Source organism: Xiphophorus hellerii, chromosome 5, assembly GCF_003331165.1.
Source record: "Xiphophorus hellerii strain 12219 chromosome 5, Xiphophorus_hellerii-4.1, whole genome shotgun sequence".
Classification (NCBI taxonomy): Eukaryota; Metazoa; Chordata; class Actinopteri; order Cyprinodontiformes; family Poeciliidae; genus Xiphophorus; species Xiphophorus hellerii.
Window position 1 is genome coordinate 4,282,905 of NC_045676.1, and position 26,555 is coordinate 4,309,459.

Consider the following 26,555-nt stretch of genomic DNA (forward strand, 5'->3'; position numbering starts at 1 on the left):
ATGACAGAAGCCGGCTTCCAAACAATTACGCTGACCGGTCCGAACCAACATAGGGGAGTGAGGGGGGAGTTACGCTTTGAAAATCACAAGGTAGGTGGGGGGAGGGGATTAGGAACTAAACAAAACAAAACAACAAACACAAAAAAAATAATCAGGAAGTGGGGGGAGAATTAGATGTCGAGGGAGGGATGGTTGTCATTGTCATTGGCCGGCTATGAGCCCACACGATCTGGCCGTGCGTGCCAAATGGGGTTTTTAAACGGTTTTTTTGGGGGAGGATTTGTCCTAATCTAGAAAACCTTCTGGAGTAAGCGCAAACACATCTGCCGCTGACCACTCCCCTGTAGAGTACGAGGGATTAATGACATGGCAATCTGAGCTAACATGGCCCCCATTCAAAGGACCCGTGCGGTGTGGGAAAAAACACAGGCAATTACCGAGCCGGGCCCTCTGATTCAGTTCTCATGTCAACTCATTTAGAAACTTCACATTTGTCCCACTTTGTTTGCTTCTAGATTTTAAGAATAAAAACACGACATCTTTTTTCTTAAATTCGAAAAACAGTGATTACCTAATCTTAGTAGCAGAAAAAAGGAACCATATGAAATGAACAAATGTCCTTGGAAAGCAATGAAAGAAGAAGAATGGAGTTATAGTGCTGGCCACATTTATTAGCGTCCTTTACAATGATGCTTTAGAAGCTCAAATAAATTATTTTTGCAAAAACAATCTACGGAAAAGGATTAAGTCTACTGAAGAAACAAAAAGATTTTTTACTTTTATGTAGATGGGCACCTGGGAGTAACTAACTTAAGGTTTACAGGGGGAGAACTAAGTTTCTGCCAGAAATGATTTTTAATATCAGAGTTCCATTTTGTAGAAATAGAAGATGAAGATAATCATCTTCTGTAAAAATCTCACAATAATTTTTAAAAATCAAATCTTTGCATTGTGCTCGTTTTTTGATTGTTTTTCAACCTTGTTCTATTCTACTATCACAAATGTAAACGTGGAGTTTCTAAATTGTCTGCTGGAATTTTAACTGTAACCATATGCTTTAGTTTGATCACACTACGAATGAGCATTTCAACAACAAACGCTCCTGTTGGGGTTTATTTAAGCAAAAAGATGAATGTGCAGATAAGCACCTCATGCCCACTGTTAAGTACAATAGAGGATCTGTGCTCCGTCTCTAAAAATAAAACCAGAACTAAAAATGGAGTCGTCACTGGGTCTGTTTGTGGAATAATGATCTGAAACATTCGATCAGAACCACACAGAAATGGTTCATCATCAGACACAGAATTCATGGGTTCTCCCCGGTTACTCCAGCTTCCTCCTACAGTCACAAAACATGAATGTTAGTTTAATCTTTGATCTTACTAAATTGCCCTCAGGTGTGTGGGTGTGTGTGTGAAAGGTTGTTTCACCCAATGACTGCTGGAGACAGAAACCAGCTCCCCCATGACTCTGCATTGACAAAGTTGATAATTCAACATTGTCAACAAACTTATGTCGATTTAAAGTAGCATTTTTCCATATGTAATGTTAGTGCTTTCACATTTAGGTTACCAAACTTAAATCTTCCAACTATATGCAGTAGCAAACGTATATCTCAGTAGTTGAGAATGTGTTTCATCACTATAACTGGTAGTGAATAACATAAGATGATTTAATGTAACTAGAGTCTAAACATAAACAGGTTTGAAAGTGGAGGTAAGCGGACTAAACAAGGTGGGTATGATCTAAATCTCTTTAAAAGTAGCAAGCAAACTGCTTCCCTGCATCCTGGGGCTTGAAGTTCTTTTAATATTCCCTGATATCCTCAGGTAGAAGTAAAACATCACAGTACAGATGAATCTTAAAATGAAACTATAAGGGAAGAAGTAATAATTTAAGATGAAATATAATTGAAGACCTAAAATGGAAAATCTTATTTCAGATTTGAAGAGTAGGATTCAGATTTCTGAATTTGCAATCTTACTGATTTTAAGAACCCTTGGGAGATTAGTAAACACAGCCCTACTGGTAAAAGGGGTTGTACAAAGTGTTAACAGCAGGGGTTCCAATAATTGTGTTTCCAGTAATTCTGTGATTTTTTTAGCCCACTATGAATCAGATTAAGCTTGGATTTTTGTAAAATACTCTGAAAGAACCTACAAGCCTGCCTTAAAAGTTACTGTTCAAGAATTTATTTTAGGGCCCAGTCCATCTTTGTTTTATTGTAACAGCAGCTATGACTGCAGCATGCAAAGGAGGAGTTAACCTGACAATGAATCAGTCGAGATGTTTACCTGCATTTTCAGCATCAATAACTGACAGAGATGACATCATATAGAGGATTTTAACTTCTCAGGATTTCTTGCACTCGAGCCAAAACAGTTCCACTCTCCGTTTAGAGCTGATTTATTGTTTCCCTGGAGAGTGCCTGCTGCTTTATGAACACACACTGCTCTGTCTGTAACAACCCTCCGCACTTTTAATCTCTTCTCTGAACTGATTCCCGATTCCATCCCTAAAACTCCAGCAGGGGAGGTGAAAACGCTGAAAACTCCTCCATGCCGAGGAGGAAAGACGGGGGTTGGCTGTGGCCCCGCCACCCCCGAGCACCGAGGGGAAACCGGAGCCAGGCTTCAGGAGGGAAAGTGTGTCTCTGTGCGCACAAGAGCCCTGCTGCCCTCCTCTACCCACACAGGAAGTGAGGTCATCTCACTGCACTGCGCTGTGGAGGGTGTTCTGCGAGGGCGACAAAGATCAACATGTTGGCCGACCTCCATGCAGATCAGAGATACGTGTATAAAAGCATTAAATCTTCATTTTTCATGCAAAGTTAGTGTTTTTTTTATACAGTGAGGAGCAGAAAGTAGGAGAGTTTTCACATCTGATAATCCAGTAGACTCGGTCTGATTGAGGACCAAAATTGCAACATTTATTTCATTCTTAGGTGATCCAGTTTTCTTTCACACTGCTCTGTATTAAACAAACCAAAACCTTTGAAAAACCTGTGGTGGCCAGGGCTTTGGTTTGGTTCCAAAAAGGCTCGAGCCTTTTTGGAACCCTAAGCACATTTTCATTTGGGGTCCAACATGTCAGCACCAGATGCTTCAACATTCCTACGCTGCTCTGTTAATTTGTGTGCAACATACCTCTTATCATTGGCATCGTTTGTAATTAGCTTACATCATACAGATGTTATTATAGCTATTGATTTTAACTCAACATTACCAGCTAACTAGAAACAATTATTTGGATTTTGAAAAGCAGAGTGGTATTTAAGTGTGCCATAATATTTTAACTATTTGAAAGTATCATCAGCAGATAAACACTGAACTTACAGTAAGCAAGCTAAGAAGTTTAATATCTTATGTTTCCCCAATAAAGGCACCAGCAGCAACAACAGTAATAGGAAGAGGTTAACCTATTACTTGTGACGCAATCATAAAATTATATAAATTGCTATGTGTAATAGCATTTAGTTTGTATTATTCAATGTTATCCTTAAAATATATATGGCGCTGCACCAAAAACCACAGAAGGAAACACCACAAAGTCTACATCACCGCAACTTGCTTTTTCACAAAATGTAAACAAAAATGGAGCGTCGTCAGATTTTAGAGGTTGTTGGATTTCGATTTTGTCTTTGGCAAAACACCATGAGCCATTTTTCCTGCTGGTGCTAGACTTTTGCATTTGTTTTTGGTTGTATTTACCCAGAATCCCCTGTTATACAGTTCACTTCCTACTGTTGGAGCAATCTCCAGTCTGCTTAGTATTCACATGTGCATTTGAATTATGCTAGTGTTCACTTCAACTAAACCGAGATCTAGGTTTGTAGGCGACCCAGAGGGATCCCCAATTGAGTTATAAGCCTGGCGGGCCACCAGACTTCATTTGCGCCCCCACCAGGATAAGCATCGTTTGTTTATTTTAAATAGGGTTTTGAACTGGCCTCATGAAGTTATTTGCAAATTGTCTGATCATGCACCAGAACTAAAAATGGAGATGTCACTAGGTCTGTTCGTGGAATTTATGTAACAAAAACATTTAAAACAAAATACACACTGGTGGACTGACATAGCGCCTCTACCACCGGGTTTAGCAGGTTTTATGGGTGAAACTCCAGGACCAGAGTTCACTTTTTTGATCCACATCACAGTTCGATTGGCATTTACACCTCCCCAAACTGTCCAGACTTTCTAGGCAAACAAACTAGTTTGATTAAAGTGGACTACACAGGGCTGGTGTGAATGCACTGTAAGAACTGAAGCCTGTCTTAATGATGCACCACATCCTCAGCCTGCAGGGGATTCTAATCAAGGAAGTTCTTTATCTCTCAGAGTAATTTTAATGCCTTTAGTGATGCAGAGGCAAACAATAAATCCCATCCATGTTCGGATCAGGCGTCTGGTACGACCGGCCGGCTTCAGCTCCCCAAACCAAAGCCTCCTCCTACTCCTCCGCTGCATCCTCCTCCACTCCTCTCATGCTCTCCATCCCTCACGCCTGTTAAAGGCTCGTCCTGCAGGGCCTGGATGCACTTGTGTGGTACAACAACAGAGAAACCGCCCAAAGCTCTTAACAGCTCTTCCTCTCCACTTCCTCCCTCCCTCCATCTCCACCGGCCCCTCGCTCCCCTCTTCCACTCATGCTCTGTCTTTCCCAGCTGCACCGGCGAGCTGTTCCGTATGAACTGCTGCCAGCTGAAAGCCTGCTACTCCTGTGAGATTGCTATTACTCAGTGCAAGCAGGGCTCTACGTAGCCAAAGGGCTGCTCTCCGAGCTGTAGATCTCCATGTTGTGACTTGTCAACACGGGGGGAAAAAAAAAAATCGTTATCGAGACTGAGGCACTTCCATTCCACACAAAGGAAAAGGGGGTTGGGGTCTGATGGTGACCAAGCAGAGACGCAGGTACTGGCCAGGTGGCTTCAGGTTAGCCTGGTCTCTGATCAGTAAAATAATCTGCAGGCACATAAAGCAGACAACGTGAGCATTTTCTGGTTTCCTTTCTCATCGTTTCTGGAATCTGAACTAGACTTTATCCAGGACCCAAAAAAAGCACCACAAGAATAAGTGCAATAAACATATAAAAAATGTGACATTATAAATTGTTGAAAAATGATTCCTACCTTCAGTAAGTCATTTTTCATACACACCTTAGGTGTGGACGATATGGACTTCAAATCTTATCCCGATATTTTGTAGTATTGTCATGATAACTCAAAAGTGATGAGTAAAATTTATGGTTCTGCATTCCCAGAACCAAATGAGGAGAAGAAACTTTCAGCTTCTCTGCATCTCAAATCTGGAACAAACTTCCTGCAAAACAGCTGAAACACTGAGTTCCTTTAAATCAATGCTAGAAACCCCACCTCGTTAGAGCTGCTTTTGGACCATAATAAATGGAACATTGACCAACATATATGATGTGTATTAATTATTTTAATGATGGAAAAATGTAATGTCTGTTATTGGTTTTCACAAAACCAATAACAGACTGAATGTTGTTTTTGTATTTTCATGATGTAAAGCCCTTGAACAGCCGCTGCTGAAATTTGCTACACAAATAAACTTCACTAATCGATAACATATATACGTATATTGCTTCTTTTTAGGTAACTGTATGGCTCTGACAGCAATCATAGCACCACAAACACAAATACTGCTCTTTAAAAACATTCTCATTTATAATATGTCTCTTTAGGACACTAGTCGCATAAAGAAGTGTGATTTGTATCACAAAACTGCACACAGTAACTGCGCATTTTATCATATTTTCAAATTTTGTGATTTTATTGACACTTTCTTTGGACAGTGAAAAAAAATTGTAAAACTAACAATCCCAAAAATATTAGCTTTTTTGTGCATAAATATATCTGCGGTTTAGGTACTGTTGTTCAACATTTTCTACAATTATTATTTGCTACCCTCACATCCATAGTGATATATGATGAGTTAGAGTTTTTGTATCCTTCTTCGGACTGATACCTTTATTATTGCAAGGGATTCTTTTAATCCTCAGCAATCTAATGCCTTAGCTAAATGATGAATATAAATTATGGATGTACCTCAGATTAAATGCAAAGACTCAATGAAAAGGTGAGCTTAAGAATGTGAACACTTATTCAATCAGGTTATTTAAATTTTTTTTTATTTTGAACATTTTCCCTTCAATAGATTTGTTTTTCAGCTGAATAATAACTGAAATGTCAATTTTCAGATGAAAAAAACCCACTTTCCTCTTCTGTTATACGAGATCCACAAAACTGCTGGGTAGGCAGCACCGTATGCTCTTGATCAAATGAAATTGATTCATTGTGCAACGCAGCTAAGAAGTGACGGCAGGCAAAAATCAGAAACAATGTGCCTGTAATAAAGCCAGTAGCAGCAAAATCTGAGAAAATACTTTTGACTGTCTTGTCATAAGCACAATTAGAGAGGAAGAATGTTAGGGTATCAAATCCAGCACATCATCCAATGGGATGAGGCGATCACAAAGAGCAATGCTTTGATGATGCTAAAGTTAACTTTAAATGGGAAAAAAAGAAATGTTTCCCAGATGCCTGATGTGCAGCTCGTTGCAAAAGTGTTAATACCCACAAACTTTTATCTTATTAGGATTTTGTGACCAAAACAAAGAAGCGAATAATTGTGAAGTGGAAAAAAAATGATGCATAGTCTCAAAATGTTCTTTTTCCACATAAAAAATCTAAAAAAAAAAAAAAACAACAACAAAAAGAAGCATAAAGTGCATTATACTCTGATCCCCGTAAATAATTGCCTTCAGAAATCCCCTAACTAGTGAACAGAGTCTACCTATGCAGTTTTGTGAAGGTTTGTTAGAGAAAATCAGAGAACCAGCTTCATGAAGACCAAGGAACACAGCAGGTAGGTCAGGGAAAAAGTTGTGGAGTCGTCTAAAGCTGATTTAGATTAAAAAATAATATCCCAAACTTTGAACATCTCCCACGTCTCTGTTCAATCCATCATCTGAACATGGAGAGAGGAAGAACCAACTGCTAACCCATCAAAACATGGCAGAACACCTAAACTTATTAATCAGAGAAGCAGCCGAGTGACAGCCCCACAGTAACTTTGGAGAAGCAGCAGCAATCCCCTCCTAAACTATTTACAGTTCACCCTACAAATCAGGCCTGAAAGATAAAGGAAGTCCTGTTGGAGGTTTGCCACAAGCCATTCCATTTACTATGTGCCAAAAACAATGTAGAGGACACAGCAAACACATGTCAGAAGGTGTTCTGGTCAAATGAGAGAGAAAACAACTCCATGTACTCCTGAACACACACCATTCCCATGGCGAAACACAGCGGCGGCAGTATCAGAGTGTCAGAACAGAAACTAGTGGGAGCTGATTGAGAGATAAATGGAGCCAACTGCGACGCGGTGGTCGGAGAAAATTGTTGCAGCAAAAGTGGACACAGCTTTTGCTTCATCTTCCAGCAGAACATCAACCTTAAACATGCAGCCAGAGATACGATGAAATGACACATTTCTGCAAATCTGCTAATGGGATAATAGCAAAGTTAGCTAATGTGCTAAATTTTGGAAACCTTTAGTGCACTTCCTCTAAATTATTTTGTCTGGATACATTCTAATGTGTTAATTTGCTTGGCTGTTATGTAAACTTTCAGTGCAATAAATTTCAACATCTGTGTTGAAATTTTTGGTTATAGACTTAATAATTATTCAAGTAGTTAGATGTTTATATTCTTACTCTTATTTTGAAGTGAGTGAAGACTTTACTCAGCAGTTCAGTTTTCTCTCATGTTCTCTTTTTTCCCTCGATAACTATTTCAAACAAGAAACATACAAGAACAAAATAAAACGGTAATCTACAAACTAAACATAAATACGGTACTTGAGAACTGTAGAACAAACACAGTTCTACAGTATATGAACTTTAATTCAAGAGTTAAATTGAATGAAGCTCTCGAAAGACTCAAATTAAATTGTAGTCATCCTAGGGCAGATATGTTTTGAATTGAAGCAAGAATTATAGCATTAGCTTCCACTGGATGTTCTGTTTGTGTATTGCTTTAGCATTAGCAGAGCTAATGTTTATGATTAGCAATTTAGGGTTAACGCAACTACATTTTTAGCTACCAGTGCTCAACAGTGGATTAAAGCAAATTCATGCCTCAGAACAGCATACTCAAAGTCTAAATATTTATGGTTTCAACATGACAAAAAGTTAAAATTGCAGTCAAAAGGTATTAACAGTAATTTAAATAAATGTGGCTAAGCAACTTCCACATACAGTAGATCACAACACAAATGCAAACTCTGAGTTACATTTTTTTCCCATAACATAATTTTATAATGTGGTTAAAGAGTTTCTATAAACAAAGAGCTTTGTGTAAAAATAGGAACTGGCCTATTTTATTTAAAAATAACCAGGCTTTTATACAGTTTCAGTTGTATGCATTTGTTTCAGATGCTGCAAAAGGTGAGCATCCATTGATGCCACCAGATATGCAAGTTGATGAATCAGGCGCAGTGAGAGTTGTGAAGCAGGAACACTGCACTCCATGCTTACTGGGGGATAAACTGTATGATTATGCTAAATCTCATTTACACGTTGAGTGAGAAATAACTACATTCATTTAATTAATTGCCAGTTTTGTGTCTTCTTAATTCATTAAGAACCTTGTCAGCATGCCGAAGTCAAGAAAAATTTAATTCCACGTTGCTCATTAATTTCTAGGGCTTAGTTTGCAATGTGAGAAATTCATAATGATCCCAAAGAGGGGGATTTCAAAAGTGGTACTCCACCTTTGACTCTCCAAGTTCTCTAAAGGCACATAAAAAATAATAATAAGTTTCCAGGATAAAGCATATATACTTCGAGAGTAAACAACTCAGATTTTAAAAAACCAAACAGCTTTACATTATATGTCATTCAAAATTTGTAGAATCCATAAGTAGGAATGAATGATCCTCTCATACAACAATAACACATGGACTATCCTCACACACACACACATCACAGACTGTTTTCTTCACACACACATACAACCAGTAAATTTTATCTGCCATTATTTATCTATAATCCATTCCCTAACATTCTTGTATATTCTGTATAATCTGTGCATATAGCTCCCATATTTATATTTATACACAATATCTATATCTCTTGCTATAACCCCTTATAGTCCATACATATATAGTCTTGTACATCTGTAAATAAATATTTATATCTCGTAGAGCACTTCTGGATAGATGCAAACTACATCTCGTTGCTTGTACTTGTGACAGTGCAATGACAATAAAGTTGAATTCTATTCTATTCTATAATATCGGTGTTTCTTTGTAAATGTTAGAAGCATCAAAATACGATTTTATTGATTTGTGCATCAGGTCAGTAGGACTCATGGAAAGAAATATCATTTTAAAACATCCTGAACCAGATTTTTTAAAGGGAGAAAATCCTAGTTCTTTTTTCTTTCTTCTACAAACTCTTTACAGATTTCTTCCTCCCAAATGCTGCTGGCAGACAAACCAGCAATGCATCTGTCCTCGTGAAAAGTTTTGACTTGGTGCCGTTGTGATGCTTTGTATGCCTTTAGTGCTTGAAGTTTGTGGCTGAGTTGGAGAAACTACTTTTCCCTGTGAATGTTTGGCCACACAGCAGGAAAGAGAAACACAATCCATTATTATTTGTTTCCGACTTTGCGAGCACCTGAACTGTGAACAAGTCCTGCTGGAAGGAGAAGTCTGTTGAGTCTTTTCAAATCTAGATCACCCACTGATTCCTTGTGTGAAATCTGGGGCTGAATAGGCCCAAAAGACTCTAAGAAACATAGGCAAAATATCCCAAACTCAGCCGTTTGTAGCATAGCAAGGAGGTTGGGAGTTTGAATCCTGGAATCCTGGAATTTTTCCTGCATGTTCTCCCCTGTGCTTGCGTGGTTCCCTCTGGGTACTCCAGGTTCCTCCTACAGTCAAAAAACATGACTGTTCTTTTGTCGCTCAAAAAAAAAACAACAAAGTGGCAGGTATGAGTGTGCATGCAGGATTGTCTCTCTGTGTTGCACTGAGATGGACTGGTGACTAAGTTTGTCGCAATAAGCAACATGATGAATTAAGCTTGGTAATTTCCATTTTGATAATTAATATTAATGATATTTATGATTTTGGTTACAAGTGGTTTATATTTACATTTTTATTTATTGTTTTGGTTGTTGTGTCTTACTATGCACAGTCTCTTGAAACAACAATGTTATTGTTTAATATTTTTTAAACAAAATTACTGGCTCAGTAATTATCAGATAATTAAAAAGTGGTGTCTTGAAAGTCACCCAATCTCCACATAGGATAGGCCATACATTTTTGGTCTGTCCTACAAATGTATGTAAAGATCAGATGACTGGGAAGCATTTAGGCATTAAATGTGTGATGCTGTGGGCCTGATTCAGCTCCAAAACAGTCCAGAGAATCTTGCTATATCATGAGCTCCATGAGACAGGAGAATAGTTTGAATAAAAATCTGATGGCCTCTGCCAGTTAACTGAAAATGGGTCACTACTGGGTCTTTCAGCTGCTCCTCCGTGCAACGAGGAAGAGAAGGAGGGCAGAAAAAAAAAAGCAGCAAAGAGGGGCATCTTAGGATTACAAAGTCTCCAAAATAATTTATTCTGACATTTTTCACACATCTTTATCAGGGTGCTGAATGATAACAGTCGAAGGAACTGATTCCAGTTTTGTAAAATAAAATTGAGGCCGGTTAAAACCCCTTTCATTAAGTCAGTTATTTGACCGTTTTACATTCATCTTGACTTACAAACACAACAGCAAGTTTTTTTTCCCCTTCCCAGTCCTTCATCTTTAAGTGCTGTAAAGCCTCCACGTCTGTGTGCCTCGCCAATTGTCTGAAGTAGCAAATAAGGTTAACATTTGTGTATAAATATTGATCCTAGCCCTGAGGCTCTGCTACTTCTGTGAAACCAGGCCCATTAAACTCTGCCCAACAAACTGTTCACTCAAACAACTTTGTGTTTTCTGCAACTATGAAGTAAAAAAAAAAAAAAAAAAAAGACCAAACGACGGGATCTAATTTGTCAGCTGAATATGAACACTAATTGAAAACAGTTTCTATGCACCCAAGGTCTGCGGTTGCATAGGTTAGTTAAAGGCGCACAGCGTTATTCCCCTTGTCCTGCAATGCATTTCCAAGTTCAAGGCTGTGTTTCGTTTCTCGCTTGAGTTTTGTGCGATCAGACCTGCCAGCACGCGCCCCCCAACCCCAGCCAGCTTAGGGGAGAACATAGCAGCGGTGGTGAGGTGGAGGATTCTTGGCAGAAAGAGCCCCAAACATTTGATGCCAAGAGGGAAATGGAAACCCTTCTCTCATTTTCCCTATAATCCAATGTTTTCAAGCCCTAGCCCTACCAAGGTCATTATAATCATAAAAAGTGGATGGTAGCCAGTGACCCGCCATTACAGTAAGGTAGAGAGCCACCAAGTCTCTCAGCTATTGGCAGACGGGAGGAAAAAAACCTTCAATCCAGTCCAGAAATGATGAACATCTCTATATTTTAAATGGAAATAATCAGGAGGGATGAGAAGGGAATAAAAGTGTTCCCTGTGGTATTCTCGCTGACTCAGAGCGCCGGTCATAAAACTGGAACTTAAAAGCATTTAAACTAGTCCCTAACTTTTAGGACGGAGTAGTTAGACTGAAAAATTACATAAACAATAATAAAGACCAAGGTCAGAGTGAATGCTGGGTTCCTCTGTGGCACCAAAGGTCAAATGTGCTTGTCAGAGTGAAGGCGCCATACTGCACTGTGACCTCCATAGCCAGCGTCTGTACCCTCAGACACACCAACACAGGAACACACACACTCGGAGGTTTGTTTTCGTTTTCATGTGAGCGTGCCATCCTTAATTTAAAGAAAACTTTCCTCGTCTATAACAGACACCAGCAGAGCAGGCAGGGCAGAACAAGCAGTCTACCTGGGTCTATTCACAGCACTAAACCCAGTGTGTTAGCTTGGCCTTTTCTTTTTAAGAGATTTCCAAAACTTGTTGGGTGTCATGATAACAAATTTCGCTTGACCATAAATTGTCCCAGAAATTATTGCAATAAATAATATTGTCATTTTGAAACCAGGTAGTTGAAAGGGGTTAGATTAACCCCTGGTTTCAAAATTTCTGGAGGGTTTACCAACTCAAACATTAGAGTTAGTTTTTGTAACCAAAACTGCATTTCAAAACATATTTATCATTTAGCTCATACAGGGAAAAAAGGCCAGAGCAGAAAGAAAACAGGAAACAAAAACAAAAAAACTTCCAACAAATCCATACTGTTCTGTGATTGGAGCACAGGCCCCACTTCAGGCCCTACACTAGACTTGCAAACAATATATGGATGTGGGTTAAAAAGTTCTGGTCTCATCTAAGCAGCGAATCCATCTCTATATTTACAATATAATCTTCACTCATAATGGGCAAGAATTATATCACCAATTTCAACGTGTCTCTTTGCCCGGCTTTCTCACGATGCAGTCAGAGGAGTGGCAAAAGCAAGTGAGATGGATTAGCAATGCTTGCCAAAAATCTATGGTATAATCCAAGACATGTTACTGTGGAATTTAGTCTCTGCTGCCTGGATATTTAGATGTTAGCATGTCAAGACAAGCATAGACCAGACAACATTGCATTGATTTCCTTCAATATCGGCTTTCTCTTGATTTGTTTTCACAAATATACACAACTTTGTGTTTATATACCAGATGAAACATATTTATCTCTATTTGGGACTAATTTATATGATAACCAAGCAGAAACAAGTGTGTATTTTGTAATTGTCTTGTATTAAAACCCAAAATATTCCTGTTGAAATAATACTTCTTTGTTTTCTTTATAGAAGAAGTAAACCTATAAAGTTTTTATATGTTTTGGATAATCTATCAGATCATCCTTCTAGGTAAACAATTAGATACCAAATCATACACATCTTATCCCTGCTATATATCTGTAAAAGTATTTTACAAGCTATGCAGATACACAGACAGGTACATAATACACCAAATATATGGGAGGGAGTTGCTTTCAAATTGCATGTGCACAGCCTCAAAAACAAACTAACATCTTAACAGGAACAAATGCATGCCTAATCCAGACACGAACCTCACCTAACCCAGAAATGACATCCTGCCTCATTAGGACCAGGGCATGAATACGGCTGGTGTTGACAAGGTTGGTGAATTAATGGAGAAAGGTCCCAGAGATGTAACAAAAATGAGCACACAGCTTTGCTCTAAGGGTAACATATCACAGTCCCACACATTAATGACTACAAATAACAAAAAGTAGACAAATATCCAACAGGCGATGAAAAGAGATCCAAAGATAATATATTATATGGTTTATTTGTTACAAACGTAGTGGAAAAACAACAAAATTCAGAAGTTGCTGAAGCGTAAATCAGTTGATTTAATGCTTGACAGATAATCAGCTGATCTGAAGTAAAGAGCTGAGCTTTTCCCAATCAGCTATTGCCACATCCAGTTGTGAAGGTTTTCACAAAGTGAAGAAGTCAGTTTCAGATTCATTGAGGTGTTTCAAATGATCAGACAAACACAAAACATGCAAGAAGCTCCTAGGAGTGAATATAATACTACAATAAAGTCTGACGTTAGAAGGTAAAGAAAAACTGAACATATTGCAGCGAAGTTACTCTGTTTTATCATTATAAAAAGTCCTGTTCTGTGTCAGAGAACATGCAGGATTTGGAAAATGTTAGTCTACAAACTCTACAGTTAATGTGAATTGCTAGTATAAAGTGCGAAAGGGATCAAATTGTCAACTTTGTGATCATTTCTCTTTGTTTTGGTGTTACTGAAATCCTCCTACTGCAGAGCGGTGTAACATAAGCTGCTCTCTCTCATACTCAACTTTTGTCAAAACTCAAGGTGAATAATTTCAGGAAACATCAAAATGCGCTGAAAATGTATATTAATTATAATTAACCCACATATTCCTGACTCTTTACTACATCCCAATGTCCCCGGCACACACACTGTGCTTTAGCATCTCAGCAACTAAAGCTATACATCAGGTATGGGTAGCTAAGTGGCAAAAAATTATTATTTGCATGCAGAGAATGAATGCATGGCCCTTGATTTAGAATATCCAGCCAAATATTGCATCCAAGCAACTCCATAAAGCTCCACTATAAATAAATTTAATGATAGCAATTTAGCAACTAATAGAAAATCAGAGCTTTTTAATCCAAATATTAAGCTGAACGCTACTGTTATTTTAAAATTAGATATTGGTAATATGCTGACCCCTATATTTGTGAAAAAAATAAATAGTGAGCTTTAATCTGTCTTTTCTGCTTAGTTGTATGTATACAAAGTTTAGGCCTTTAACCTAGAGGATTTTTACTGTATTTGTAGCTTTCTAGTCACACAGAGGCAGCTTCAAGTCTGGGTTGTTTTTACTGTTCTCATTTATCTGAAACAGAAAAAGTCATTTTACTGTTATTTCTAAAACAGATGCATTATGAAAAAAATGTTGAAAGAGTTGGATACAATGATGTTTGATAAAGTGTCAAAAGAACTTGAAGAAAGAATTTTTATACCAAGGTTAATAAAGGAGACAGGTAAAGGCTGATATTCTGGGATGCTTAAGGGCCCTCAGTTTACTTTGAAACCTATAAAAATTGTGACATAATATGATCAAATAATTGCTTAATTTGAACATTTTGGGAAAATATTGTCATGAAATTTAACAAATAATCTTTGGTTAATGTTCAACGTTTTAGTTATCAAAATTAAAGCTGCATGACATTTAATAAAAATCTTGCAGTGGCGATAATATTGGTAAATATTGCAGTGGTGATATCTGTGTTTCCTTCACTCGTTCAGCATTTTGGGCAATGTTACTCATCTCCGGTGTGAGCATCTGCTGTTCTGAGACTCTGTCCAGCTGGCTAAATATTATATTAGCATGTAAAATCAAAGTTTATAACACTTGGATCATATTAACAGTCAATTTTGTGATACTATTGTGCGAACTGTTATTGTGAAGAAATGTTCAGCTGCAGTCAGAATAAATGTCAGTTATGTACTTTGAAACAGTAACTTTCAACAGCCAAATGGCCATGTTTGTACTGGAAACTAACACATTCCCCATTTAAAACAGAAACGAACACTATTTAACCTAAAAATAGGTATTCAGGTTGAATTTTTTCACAAATTAAAGCTATAAATTTGAACTTAAGATATTAATTTGTTCAGATTTTTCATTGAACTTATCTCCAAACTCAAACTGAACAATCAAAACTTCAGCAAAACCCCTCAGCTGTGTTGCTAACAGGAATGAAAATGGCTCTTAGATTTTTAAACCACTAACCTCTACAGGTTTCTGAACCAGAGCATAAGACCAAATGGTTTAGTTAGGAAGTTTTTGGTCTTTGCACCACAGGCTCCTGTTTCATGTGAAATATTTCTGTCCAGGAATAATAACAGCTTGAAAAGAAAATATTACTATTTTAGGGCAACCTCAGTTGTGGTCTAGGAATAAATGCCTACTTTAAGAGAACGAAAATCAACTAAAATAAGTAGAGACAATTCAACACTTTACAAAATTCAGTAATTGGCCACTAAATCTCTGAACCTATAAAAGTGACTAAAACACACTCAAAACACAGTTCCAAATCAAGACTTCGATGCCAGATTGTATTATAAAGACTGCTACGGTTTATTTTCAAAACCACGCTCTGTGCTGTGAAGCCCATTCATGTGACTTCCCACACTGTCAGTCACTTCCACTCAGAGCACCAATCACTGCACCTACTGTCCACATCTCTGCCTCATACCCAGCTTCTGCAATTTTCCCCTTAAGTTCACCCCCAGGTCAGACACCTGAGCTGGGTACAAACGAGCAAAATTAGCTGCAATGGCAAAACATCTGGAGGGATGTGACATTTATAAAATAAAGAACAATATATCCAGCTGAATTACTTAATTATTCATGAAATTTGCATATCAATATGACTAATTGAGCTGTTTGCCTACGCGTGCATTCAGCAGAAATGATTAACAGCATAAAAAATGTCACTAATAATGGCCCCTAAACATCTAAGGAATCCTCCAGCGGCCGGAGTACGTTATTGCAGCATTTCATTATATGTATAAGACTGATAAAGGCAGCATATCGAAGACAGTAAGGGTCAAACGCGCAAAAGTAAGCCAACCACCGACTAAAATAAACTCCTCGGAAAGTATAATGGGGTTCTGCTGCGGCACAAGCAGCGTATCTGAGCCTGAGTGCTGTTTCCTTTTTCTAACCGCGTTATTGATCGGAGTCTGTCTGCAATGAATGGCTGCAAAGGGAAGGAAGGGGGGAAAAACCCTGAACTTCAGGTGACCGACCATGTCTCTGACAGTGCCTTCATGTAGACAGGGAGGGGTAAAAAAAGATGTATACATGGGTTTGGGTTTAATAAAAAGCATCATCATTACTTATCAACAACAAAAAAATTAAAACAAACGCGAAATGAGTCGATTCCGCGAGCTCGGAGTAGCAAAACTGAAGCGAAAGTTGGCCGTTTATAGCCAGGGAATTGAAGTTTACCGAGCGGTGCTGCTAGATAGCGCTGAGGCTAACTGAGAACACCGGGGGTGTTCAGGGGAGCCAGACTCTGGCTCGTCTGATCCGGCTGACCCTTCATTTTATTGCGGCCAGACTCCCAGATCCTCCCCCTTTTCTCTACCCGAGAGACCGAAGACGTTACCGAAACCGCTCGCCCGTTATGCCGCACACTACCGCCCCGACACATACGCCAAACTGACCGCAACCTTTCTAGCGGAACCGGACCTCTCATCGATTCTGCTCTTTATTAAAGCCACGTATCGTTTATCCACTCACTGCCTGGCTAACGTTACCCATTCGCCAACAACATGGCTGCCTCGCTCGGACCTAAAAAAAAAAAAAAAAAAAAAAAAAAAAAAAAAGGGGGGAGAAATAACCTACGCCGAGCCTTTTGTCTGTTTCACCTCTATAACCCTAAACTACTGCGCAAAACACACGGAGAGCGGCTAAAATCGCACACGTCGAGCGGAGGACTTACGTGAAGGCAGGCGCTTGGGCTGCTCCTGCTTCCTCCTTGGCATTTTCCCCCCGCTTTTAATCACATTCTCGTCCTTGTTTGGGGATGAGGAGAAAAAAGGATTTTTCCCATTGAGACTGGAGGCGCCAGTGATGGCAGGGACTCGGTCGTGCACCTGGCTTTGCTCGGTTTAAAGTGTATTGTTCAGGGGGGGAACGGGAACACGGGCGGAGGAGGTGCCGCTCGCTGTTGTTGTTGCCGTGTCTTGACTATGGCTGCTCTCGGTGCAAGTGTGTCTCCGAGCCCCTAACTAACACTAATGCAGGGATCAAAGGGCAGCAACAGCAGAGCAGACACACGCGCGTGGGCAGGCACGCACACACACACACACACACACACACACACACACACTCGGCACACACGCTTCACACACACACACACATACACGCGCTCTCCCTCGTGCGCGCGCGCACGCATTGGAGGAGCTCGCCCCCGAGAGCAGCGTACGGACAAGGTGCCCCCAGGCTTTCAGTGCGCGTTGCTGAAAAGAAAATATAGATATTTGAAAACACAAAGAGAACCACACTGATGGAGTCGAATCGCATCCCGAGTCGTGTCATTTTTTTCCGTGAGGAAAAACAAAAATGAAAATAAATAAAGTGATGGGAGTTAATTTATGCAAATGTCGCTAACATTTCTGACTCCTTATTACACAAAGCAGAGATTAAGAGAATGACTTTAAAGTTCAGCAGGAAAAGATAAATGCGTATTAATATGAGGAAAAATGGATCAAATAATTAATTTTTTAAATTTCAGAACAAAAGTCTCAAGACAATTTACAGGTGCATCTCAGTAAGGCAGAATATTCTCAAAACATGTTTTTCAGCAATTCAGTTCCAGATAAACATATATCGACTTAAGTGTTCATTTTGATAATTTTGGCTCACATCTAATGAAATCCCCATCATTTTGTTATTTTTTTCATTCCTGTTTTTAGCCAGGAAGGAAGAAAGTGTGAGGAGATCCAGATCTCATTTTCAAGAGGGACCTGGGTAGGAATATGCAAAACACACAAGTACATGAAAGTAAATAAAAATTAAAACATATGCATACGTTTAAAACAAATTACAAAACAGTTTAAAAGCAATGACACTGATTGATAGAATCAGATTGCATGTTTTTTTAAGAACCATTTGCATTAACTACTGCATCGGCGTGTCATGGAGGTGATTAACCTGTGGCTCCTGTGAAGTCTGAAGGAAGCAGCCTCCAGCTCATCTGCTTTGTTGAGTCAGACCAGATTGTTGGGCAACAGTGATACCATGGTCATTAAAGATAGTAATGGTACTTTAACTGTGCAGGCAGACGCCAAGTCCTGCTGGAAAATTAAATGAGCATCTCCATAAAGTTTATCAGCAGGGTGGTTTAAATTTTCCTGGTAGCCTACTCTGTCTTTGGACATAAGAAAAAACAAAAGAGCAGCATCAACAAAGGACATGGTTTGCCATATCATTCCTCTCTACAGAAACTTCATAGTGAACCTAAAGCAAGTTGGATTCTGTTCCTCTCCTCCAGGATCTGCGATCTTAATTTCAAAATTTACTCTCAATCAGAAAGAAGATTAAAAACCAACGAGCAACAGTTTTTTTTTCTTTAGCCCAAGTAAGATGCCTCTGAGATTGACTTAACACAGGATGCAGCAGTCTTTCTTTTGGATAAGTCTATGTCACAAAACTGCTGTCATTACTTTTGCTTGTCCACCATGTTTAGCCAGAGTTTTCCCTTCCACTTAACTTTCCATCAATTTGCTTGTATGCAACACTCTGAACACTCAGCTTCTTTTGGAATGTTTGCGCCTTATTCTTCTTGCAAAGAACTGTAGAGTCAGCAGTCTAGCCAAAAAATGGTCATAACATAATTTTTTCTTTGAAAAACTTTGTTTTGCTGGTTTTACAAAAATACTCATCCGAAAGAAATCACTAAAATTATATTTAATCTATACAATGTATATGCTATTCATGATTTTCCAAATTACTAAAATAACTAGCATTTGATGACGTTGTAATTTGTTGGGATGCACCTGTTGACACACAGGCAGAAGCAGTTCTTGCATGAAGTATGACCAGTCCACATGTAAGTTTAGTTCGTTTTTTTGGGTGCCCACTGCAATGTATTAATAAGCAATAAGCAATAGAAAACTAGTTTAGGGCACCACTGACATGACTTCCACCAAAAGTGCTCTGCCCACCCCTGGGTTGTGCCTTATATGTTTTTACAACATTTTTATCTTACTTACATTTTTTTCATTTAGTGTTAAAATGACTGTATTACCTAAACCATATTTAAGGTTTTGGCTTACATGTACACAATGTAAGCCAATGTACACAATCAGCTATAACCTATTGTAGGTTTTGGCTGATTTTCAACACAACTGATTTGGTATTGGAGTCTATTGCAGCATTGGTTTGAAAAGTCATGTCTCACTTAAAACTGTCAGTTGTCTTTTACTTTTGGTCCCTATCTTTGATTGGTAAGAAGTGAACTTATCAACAAGTCTCAACAGCTAAAGTATTTCCAGAAACAAGTGAAGATGTTAATCAGTTCTGCATATCTTTGGACTAATCGGAAGAAATAGAGGAGCTTTGAAAATCTCATTGGATTTGAAAACCTCATAGTTATTTCTGAATACTTGACATGGCAAGGCCCTTTTAGTTCCACTTAGAGTCACTGGTTTGGTGAGTCTTGGCCCATCCAGTGGGAATTGTGAGGTGGGTATACGTGAAACATCAGAAAAACAAACAGCCAATGTGGTATTTGGTATTGTATTGTGTTCTCCTATTTATTACTTTATCAATTTTGATTTGTTGTGGCTTAATAAGAGTTAATTTTATTATGTTTTAATCATTGTAACCTATGGAAATGCATTGCAAATTAGCTTAGTTTATAAAAAAGTGCATAAAAGTGAGCAGTATTTGGTCAAAAGTAACACCCACTATGAAATCTAAATAATTTAGCAAATAACACTAAACTTAAAGCTTTATTTTATTGAAGTCAACCTCCCCTTAGGAATCCTACACCCTGGGCTGTTCATTTAAAATCTGCCTGCTGAGTTATTCCTAGGATTATTCTATAATAAGAACAGTTAAAAAAAAGAAGGGGACATTGTGTGGGAATCTGTATTCAACCATGTGATAACAATAACAGGTGTCCCTATCAGAAAAATTTCAGACTATTATCCAAACCAACGCAGTCATCTCCTCATCAAAGTTGCGAGAGAGAGCAAAAAACTGGCCAGAGCTGAATCCTCCTCCCTCTCAGCTGGGTGTTGGGGCTTTTTCACAGCGCAGGCTGTCCCCCACTCCCTGCTGTTGGACTCCTCCAGGCTGCGTTCTGTTGGCCTGCCGCGTTCTTTCACACCTCGGCCGCGTGTGAGGAGAGCTGTGTCTTCATCCCTCCATCCTTCCATCCTCCAGTCCTCCTCATGCCATGCCTTCCACCCACCCCCACCCCCAGTGGAGGCGCAGGAGGCTCGTTACCGTGGCAATTAGTGAAAAGCCCAAATTAGCCCTCTTGGCTGTCCACAGGTGACAAAGACACTTTGCATTTCTGCTAATTAGGAAACAGAACAACATGATTAAATGGGACCTATCAGGAGGAGAGTGGACAAACATGTTCCACAAATAGCAAAAAGCGATTTGTTATTGCATCTCCTGCGTGAAATAATTAAGACATCCCTGTAAGGGTTTTCAGTTTTGGAGAGGATAATGCTGGGCGATGATAGAGACTATTGTAATCATCTTTTGGTGATGGTTGTGTGGTTATGCAAACAGCAGTGTTTCTCAACTGCACCTGCTGATGGACAATCTGTTGACAGGTGCTCTGACTCAAGCCTGAAAGAGCTGATGCATAGAGAAAGTGGGAAACTGTGACATTTCTCCTCTCCTTGCAGATCAGTTCAGCTTTTGCACTGCATAATATACATGGAGACATTATGTAATAGACATTATATTTGGAATTATATACCCTTAAATTTGGCTCAAAATAAAGTCTCATATGCAAAATTGTATTCAATCACACCCCCTTTTCACATTTGTGTGTGATAGAGCAATAGAAAGTAATTATAGTTGTATAGTGGAAGGAAAAAATATAAAGTATTCAAATTGTTTAGCAAATAAAATCTCAAAAGTGTGGTGTGCATTTGTATTTCAACCTCTTGGAGTCAGTTCTTTTCTCCTTTTGCTGCTATTACAGCTTTTTGAGATGTGTTTCTACTAGTTTTGCACATCTGGAGAATTTGTACAAACTAGTCATTATAACACATCAAGTCAAGTTTATTTCCAAAGCTCGTTTCAGCTGCCATGCAGTTCAAAGTGCTTCAAAGGCAAAAAACATATATAATTGTACCATTTAATGAAATGCCATAATTAAAATCATCAAAAATATTCAATATCAAATATACATCAAATATGTTGATCAGTGTTCTAGTTGTTTTTAATCAAAGGCAACTCTAAACAGGTAGGTTTTTAGCTTTGAATTAAAGTAACTCGATGTTTCGGCTGCTTTGCAGTTTTATGCAAGTTTGTTCCAGATTTGTGGTGTGTAGAAGCTGAATGCTGCTACTTCATGTTTGGTTCTGATTCTGGAGATGCAGAACCTGGAGGATTGATTTTTTTACAGACCTGTGAAGACACTGCTGCAGTAGTCAACACCACCAAAGATAAACACAAGGATGAGTTTCTTTAGATCTTGCTGGGACATTAGTCCTCTAATCCTGGAAATGTTCCTCAGGTGACAGAAGGCCGAGTTTGTAATGGTCTCTATGCGTCTCTGAAGGCTCAGGTCTGAGTCCTTCACTATACCCAGATTTCGGGCTTGATCGCTAGTTTCTAGTTATAATAAAGCTTTGTGCTGACTCTGGATCTTTCCTCTTTAGGTCCTAAGATTATAACTTCAGTTGTGTTTCTGTTCAGCTGAAGAAAGTTATGCCACATCCATGTATTAATTTTTCTAAGCATCTGTACATATGCGTATGTTTTAAGTTAAACCAATATATTGCAACTCCTGTTAAATGTTGAGGCTCTTCACATCAACTTTCTACAGATCATTAATGATCCTGCTGATGTTCTAGCCTACCCTAATTCAGATGCGGTTTAGTGTAAAGGTGTGAAACTTTTGCATTTGTTGCGACTGTTTTCTCTGAACACATGGTTCCAGCTGATAAGGCTAGAACCGTAGTTTTTGTTTTGATGGTGTTTTTGTTTCCTGGTGAATTCGGTCACCACGGGGGGAGCTCATGGCCTGGTCTCTGACCCTGACAATGCCAGTCAGCTGAGGTAATGCTTGCTACAGGACAGGTTACTGATAGTTGCTATGGCAACAATACCATGACCTCACTCAGGGTTGAACCTAAAGGTCATTTCTCTGCGCTCCAGGGATGAGTGCACCGGCTTCATTGCCAGCAGTACCTCTCAAGTTTCACCGACAAAACATGAAAGTACATCCAGTTCTGTGCAAAAGTCTTGAAGCATTTCTTATAATGTTATATTTAAATGAACCAATCTGTCTTTTCATCTTTTAAAGTGGTCTCAATTGATGGTTCTTTAGGCTTTATGAAGAGCTTTCAAGGGTTTTTTTTGCATTTAACTGCATTTTTGCTGATTTCAGTGAATGTTTAATTATTAAGCAACTTAATTTTGACTAAAATATTAGTATGCCTAAAATGTCTTTCAAACTGAAGGGATAAACTGGCATCATTTACACGTAGTAGAGAATTTAGCAAGGAATCTGTTTACCTGACCAACCTGTAAAAATAAATAATTTCTTTCATTCTATCAAAGATATATCAGTTTGATGGCAGCAATTTGACAATATGGTGGCCCAGAAGGGTCAACAAAATACGTAAAAAAGCAAAATACAACAACAAAAGTCACAACACAACAGCAAAGTTCACAACATAACAGCAAGAGCCACAACAACAAAAATCACAGCACAACACAACAATAAAAAAACCACAACAATGCCCACAGCAGAAATACTACAGCACAACAAGTTATAAAACAGTAGCAAAAAGCCACAACACAACAATAAAAACCCAGAACACAACAACAAAATTCTATACCAACAAAAAGTCACAACACAACTACAAAAGGAAAAATGCAACAGTGAAACTTCCAAAACAAAACAACACAACAACAAAAGCCACAGTACAACAAGAAAAGTTACAAAAGTTTAACAAAATGCCACAACACAACAATAAAAACCCAGAATACAACAACAAAAGGCCACAACACAACAATAAAAGTCAAAACAAAAGGCTATGACACAACAGTTGATCCTTCTGGGTCACCGTACAACACAGATGATCATCTTAAGGATGGATGCATCTCTCAGGTCTTGAGTCAGGACCTTGCTGCATTTCTTTCTATTCATAAAGAACATGATTTTCAGGTAAATTTCATCTGCCTTGAGGTTGCATTTTATATTCCACTTGTCCACTTTTCAATCTTCTCCAGTCAAAACCTGGATAATATGTTGGCATGATCATGTAGAAGATGATGTTGTCAGAAAATAACAATCAATGCCACAACTTGATAGTTGGGACCAACTTCACCCTGACTCCTCCAAACAAATTTATTCAGAAAACATAGAGAACTAATGATGAGGACCTGTATGAAAGGTTACAACAATTACAGCTCCGTAGAGGTGCAGTCCATGGAAATTAGTGTTGATTTAAAAGTTTTAATTTGTGTCCATTTAGATGTTAGACTAAGTAGTGAGCATTTATGACCATTTCCCTACTGAATGCAGAACAGATTCAGGGTTGACTGGAACGGTTTTGTTGTGCATCTCCATATTTTCTGTTCTTAAAATAAAAGCATTCCCTATTGTGACTCAAGAGTTATTGGAGGCCAAATGAGTTTCAGGTGCATCAGTGGAGGATGAAATGGATTGGAGAAAAATGACCAAAAATGTTTTGTTGCCTTGGGGGCTGAGCTGCGTGGATCGTCCTGTTTCTCTTTCTCTCCCTCAGTTCAGTCCTCTCAGGGGTTGTCCTATCAGAGTTAAAGGCTGGTTGGGCTAACGTTAGGCTCGGCCAGTCAGATGTTGCCCTGGGGTAAACAGAAACATCTGTCCCCTGCCCAGGCGTGACTGTCGCTGAGTGATAAATCCTGGGGTGGACTGTGCCAGCAACGTCCAGTGCGCCACCTGTCCCCCCTCCTGCACAACATCCACAACACATACACTCACATGAACACACTTCGCCCTGTTTGCACTCATCCTCCTCCATTCTGACAGTGTGACAGAAACAGGTGGTTCACTCCCATTTTTGCCCTCTGGCCTTCTATGCTCTTGTCCTCGGTTGGCACATTTATGCACGGTGCAAGTCAGGTTGTCACCTTTAGCAAATACCACTGAAGACATCCTTGTACCAAATGTTTCAGGTGTGGTTTCAGGACACTTTAAAGCATATCACAGCTGTCTGATTCTGCAACTCATTTAGGCAATTCTGTATAGAGCAAATTAAAATATTTAATGGGACATTATCACAAGAAAGAGTTTGTTTTCAGTTTTTGCAGCACCAAGGTTGCCCATTAGATAACCAGATCAAAAAATAAATAAAAAACATCCCACATACACTACAAAACTTTCTCAGTCGCTGTCGTGTCTCTTGCTACCACTTCCTCTCTCAGCTCAGCTACCTTTAACAGTGTGACAGAGGCAGGTGGCCAACTTCCTGCCCTTTGACCTTCAACGGTTTCCCGGCTGTACAAAGACACACACGCACTTCCACACGCCTACACACACACACACACCAACACGCCCCCCCACACACACTCACACACACGCACTTAGGAGGAGCCTAAGTTGCTCTGAGTGATCTGGGCCAGAGGTCTTGCATGAAGGGCCTGAAGGGAAGTGAAGATCCTTCAATTCAGAGACTAAAGTTTTTACATAGGAGGAATGACTGTGCTTGCAGTTGTATGAACGTGATAAATATAAAAGGTAGAGCTTCTATAAAGTATGACATACTGTACATTTATGTCCAAAAAGATATTCTAACAGTCTTTATGATGCATTGAGCTGAAAAACAAACAGTCTTCTATCAAGTTCTTGCTGTGGACTTAGTTCAGATCCACCATTGGGTTATCATAACTTAAATGAGTGTCTGTGCGAATACACTTTTTTTCATTAATTTTCTCTTATTTTAACAGGTTTTGATATATAGATACATGCACATTTCCTCTTGACCCACATTATCCTGCTGGAATATTCAATTATCCTCAAGTTTGAACCATCCGGGTGGTGATTTCAGCTGAAGTTTAACCTTCATTGGTCCATCCAGTTTAAACAAAGCACTACAGTTTGGGTCAAATGCTTAGAAATTGGACGCATTTTGGTGTTCCAACAACAAGACAATGATCCCAAACACACTTCAAAACCGGTTCTGGAAAGGACAGAACTATCTAATATTCAACTTTTGGAACAAACTTCCTCAAATCAGTACCACCATCACATTAAAAATAGTGGATTACCCTTAAAAGCCAAATCTGTGCCGGTTTAAATGAACTGCATCAGTTCAGAAAAGAGTAGGGGTTCAACGTGAAGTTGTTTGTTGCATAACTATTAAGGATATATTGGCACTAACAATATATGATATTGATAAATATCGGTTATTAGACTTAACAGCAATATCAATATCAGATATTAATGCATTGGGGTATTTCTAATTGTTATTCCAGTCTTGAAAAAAAAAAGGTTGAAATGAACCTTTAACCTTCTAAATAAATACAATATTCAAGCCTATGATGATTTAAACTCCAGACTGGAGCTGTATATGAATGACTGACTTACATTTTAGTATGAAATTCTGCCCCAAGTTTGGAAAATGTTATAAAAACTAAAAGCAGTCAAACAATTCTTGCTAAATTGTACAATATGCTGTAGCTCTATGGGATCTACATAGATTACAATTATTAAAAAAATCCCTGCGAATACAATGTCTGCCACCTGCTCTAAAAATCACATTGTATTTAAAGCACCAGAGCAGCAAAAATAATCAGTTTAATTTTGTTCATCACTTTCGTCTTGGCTGGTTTCTTGCGTGTGTTTTTCTATCTTATAGTAAATTATTTGTAAAGGGGACAGTGATATTTTCCTACTATTTAAAGATTCAGATCCAGTTTGGATCCGTCTGAACTGAACTTTTTGATTTCGCACCTCTTCATGTTTGGGTTGCATGTTTGTTTTATCCCGTTCTATGTGTAAGAGGACCCCTGCTGATTAATATCACTTTATGTTGTAATGAAGTGGGCCGAACACTGATATCTTTAATGTGTTACCAGTCTCAGCTTGAGTCTATTGCCATGGTGTAATAGGCTATTGCCACTATCGCCATTTGGATTAAGTTCTATAACACCGCTGTTAAAGCAACTGAGGTTTGCATGAGCGCCGGCACACAAATGACACAATGA

The 26,555-nt window shown here is 38.8% G+C and overlaps 1 protein-coding gene across 5 annotated transcripts in view; it reads right to left on the bottom strand.

The window, feature by feature from the left end:
* Positions 1-17,570, bottom strand: part of znf827 (zinc finger protein 827) — a 97,875-nt gene extending 80,305 nt beyond the window's left edge. For 2 of the 5 annotated variants that reach the window (XM_032563674.1, XM_032563673.1), the window contains exon 1: positions 17,104-17,566. In XM_032563674.1, the coding sequence (XP_032419565.1) occupies positions 17,104-17,146 (43 nt within the window). In that variant the 5' untranslated portion in view covers positions 17,147-17,566. Of the gene's footprint in view, positions 1-17,103 lie in introns of all 5 variants that reach the window. The other 3 variants (XM_032563671.1, XM_032563672.1, XM_032563670.1) reach the window with 3 other exon arrangements.
* Positions 17,571-26,555: the final 8,985 nt, after the last annotated feature.